A 3,294-nucleotide genomic window follows, 5' to 3' on the forward strand; every position below is an offset into this window, starting at 1 on the left:
TGAGCCACCATGTGGTTGCTGGGATTTGAACTCCAGACCTTTGGAAGAGCAGTCAGGTGCTCTTACCCACTGAGCCATCTCACCAGCCCCTGCCCCTGCTTCCTGAGTGCTGGGATTAAGGGTGCGCACCACCACCACCGTTGTTGTTGTTTAATGAAGTCGAACATGCCGGAACTAGTCTTACCTCCGTTCTTTGGCTACTGTATCTCCTGTCAGAGGTGGGAAACTCTGTAAGAAAGGAAACAGGAATTGGGTGTTCTTAGTAGTGGGCTGACGCGTTCGTGGATGGAGCAGGAGATATGTGGGAAAGGGTTCCAGAGTACATACTCCCTGTCTGGTGTACTGTGAAGTGCTGTGAAGAGATTTCAGAAAACCTTAGCCTAAAGCTACCAGAAGGGGTTGTTATGGGTTTGTTCATTTGTTTTTGAGAGCTGGTCTCATAGAGTAGCCTACATGTAGTACTTTGAACTCCCTAGGTAGCCACGGATACCCTTAAACTTCTGATCCCCCTGCCTCCACCTGAGTATTATGATTACAGGTGTGTGTCATGCCCAGCTTAGTATGGGAAGCAAACCCAGAGCTTTGTGGAAGCTAGGCAAACACCTGACCAGCTGAGCCACATGCCTGGCTCCTACACTAGCTTATTTATTTTTTGCTTCATGAAATACTCCTCCCTGAAACACATACAGAATGCATTTCCTTTCCAGCCATTTGCTCCCATTGCCTTCAGTATTGTCATTATTATGCCTATTGTTAGTCATGTGTGTGTGTGTGTGTGTGTGTGTGTGTGTGTGGTGTGTATGCAGCAGAGGATTATGTGCCTGTAGCAGTCAGAGGACACATAATCATTTGGGCACCACTGTCCTTGTTTGAAACAAGACCTCTCCCTAGCCTGGAATCTGTCAAGTTGGCGAGGCTTCCAGCCATTGAGCCCTAGGGATTCTCTGACTCAGCCTCCCCTGGGCTTCGGTGACAAGTGCATGTCATCATATCTGGCTTTTTTAAAAATATGGGCTTGGGGAATTGAACTCAGATCTGTGTGCTTGCAAGCACTTTACTGAGTTATCTTTCCAGCTCCACTGTAGAATTAAATGCTCAACTTAATATGTTCCCTCTTATTTGTGGTTCCTATATTTTTATAGAGATACATAAAATCATATGAGTATATAGAGCATGAACAGAGAAGTAAGATTGTTTAGGGACAGGAGACTAACAGGAAGAAGGGGTAGGGAGAGGGAGAGCAGGGGAGGGTGAGGGGGGCATACACTTGCCATACATTATGTACCTGTATGGATACTCTAAAAGGACAGGCATAAGCAAGAGCTTGACTCACCATCAGATGGCCTTTGCTGTGCTTTCAAAACACAAGGAGCCTCCTCCCCGGCTGCAGATGCAGCAAGGCTTGGGTCTAAGCAAGGTCTGGGTGGTAAGAGAGCCACGTCCGCACCACAGAGCTCCTGAGAACTTCCTTCTGTCTTCAGAAGTGAAGGCAGTGTGGTTAGCATCCTTGCAATGAGGCCCACCATCTCCGCTTCATCTGGTGGAGAGACGGGATGCACTTGTTCCCGCTCCTGATGCTCTGAAGTCACCTGACTAAAAGGAGAGAGATGGGGAAAACTTGTTTGCTGGTATAATTCAGGTCTCAGGTGGTCTCTCTGTGGTCAGAGTTTGGTCCCTTGCCTACGACGGTGTCGGAGGAGGTGGTTCTCTTCATGGCCACCCTGAAGGAAGCAGCCTCCTCCCCAACCTGCTCTCCACCATGGTGTGCAGCTGTCTTACCAAGAAGTGAAACCACCACAAAGCCAAAGCCAACTGTGGAGCAAACTTCTGACACCAAAACAAATTCCTCTCTGTACACTGTCTTAAGTATTTTGCCAGTTACAGAAAACTGATGGTACGTTCCCTGTATCCTCCAGATCTGCAGTTCTCAGGCTAGAGAACTTGTTGGGAAGTTAGGAAAATTGGTCCCCCCATGGTCTGGTTGAGTGGGGCTGTGGCCTTCTCCTACAGGATAAGGCCCCCTGCATGTTCTGGCCTGCTCCTGCCAGCTCTGCCTTCTGGATTCAGTCCTAGTCAGTGATCCTTTCTTAGTCCCCATTTCTGGGAACAGGAGAGTCAGACAAAATGAATTAATTAGCCAGGTCAGTCCTCTCAAACTGTCTGCAATGGGAAACCAGTTTCTAATTTCATTAACTATTTTTATTACCTTATTATTTATTATTTATTTTTTGAGACAGGGTCTTATATAATACAAGCTAGTCCCAAACTAGCTATGTAGCCAAGAATGACATTGAACTTGGAAGCCTCCTGCCTCTACCTTCCAAGTGTTGTTAGGATTACAGACATGCACCACCATATTCAGTTTACGCAGCGCTGAGGATCAAACTCAGGGCTTCATGTATGCTGGGAAAGCCCTCTGCCCGCTGGGCTGCACCCCCAACTCCATCATTTGGTTCTTGGAGAGAGACAGAACCTTGCTTTTGTATAGTTAATCTTCCAGGCAAACCAGCCACCATTTCCATCAGGTTGACTATTCCTACTGGTAGGAGATTTATCACTAGCCGGTTTACTAGGAGGGTCATGGAACCTCACCTGAGATTCTAGACAGTCCTGCCAACCAACAGTATACAAGTCCTAATTGCATGGGATCTCAGGAGATGTTAGGGTAGAAACGGTAAGGAAGGTTAATTGACAAAGACTCCATACCTGACTCTGGGGAAGCCAACATCGGTACTGGTTGAAGACTTTCCAAGGTGGCTGCTTTGGGGTTTCCATGCTCCCATAAGCCCCTCCCCCATTCTCTCTAAGTGACCTCTGGTAGAGCTATGCTTTAGTTTGTCTTTGGGGCCTTATAAGGAGGAGTAGACACTTTTTACATCTCATTGGGGAAGGAGATTTCCCAAGAGTGCCGCCTGCCCTGGAACTGGATGTGTAAACCAGGCTGGCCTTAAGCTTATAGTCATCTTCCTGCCTCTGACTTTTGAATGTTAGTGCCAGAAGAACCCACCTTACAACCTTCCAAGTCATTTGACAAATGTAATGAAAACTAGAGTGGAATGCCAAGAATCAAAAACTGCAGAAAATAGGCTCTATTTTTTCATCAACTGATCAGTGGACATGAGATTATATTATCAAATTACTAATGCTCACTCTCATGTTCTGTACTAACATTATCTTGTACTGGTCATGGGCTACAGAACCCCATTTTGGATAGCATTTTTCCAGAACAATGTAGGTATGCTATGGCCCTGAAGCCAAATCAGACCTTTAGCCTCTCTCTCTCTCTCTCTCTCT

The 3,294-nt window shown here is 46.6% G+C and overlaps 1 protein-coding gene across 1 annotated transcript in view; it reads right to left on the bottom strand.

Annotated features, from left to right (window-relative positions):
• The window catches only part of Map3k19 (mitogen-activated protein kinase kinase kinase 19), a 44,471-nt gene that overhangs the window by 17,669 nt on the left and 23,508 nt on the right, over window positions 1-3,294 (bottom strand). The window contains exons 8-9 of the mRNA XM_021199216.2: window positions 1,334-1,651; window positions 185-228 (exon numbers count right to left, since the gene is read on the bottom strand). Coding sequence (XP_021054875.2) covers window positions 185-228; window positions 1,334-1,651 — 362 coding nt within the window. The remainder of the gene's footprint in view (window positions 1-184; window positions 229-1,333; window positions 1,652-3,294) is intronic.

The sequence above is a fragment of the Mus pahari genome, chromosome 5 (assembly GCF_900095145.1).
Source record: "Mus pahari chromosome 5, PAHARI_EIJ_v1.1, whole genome shotgun sequence".
In the NCBI taxonomy this organism is placed as follows: Eukaryota; Metazoa; Chordata; class Mammalia; order Rodentia; family Muridae; genus Mus; species Mus pahari.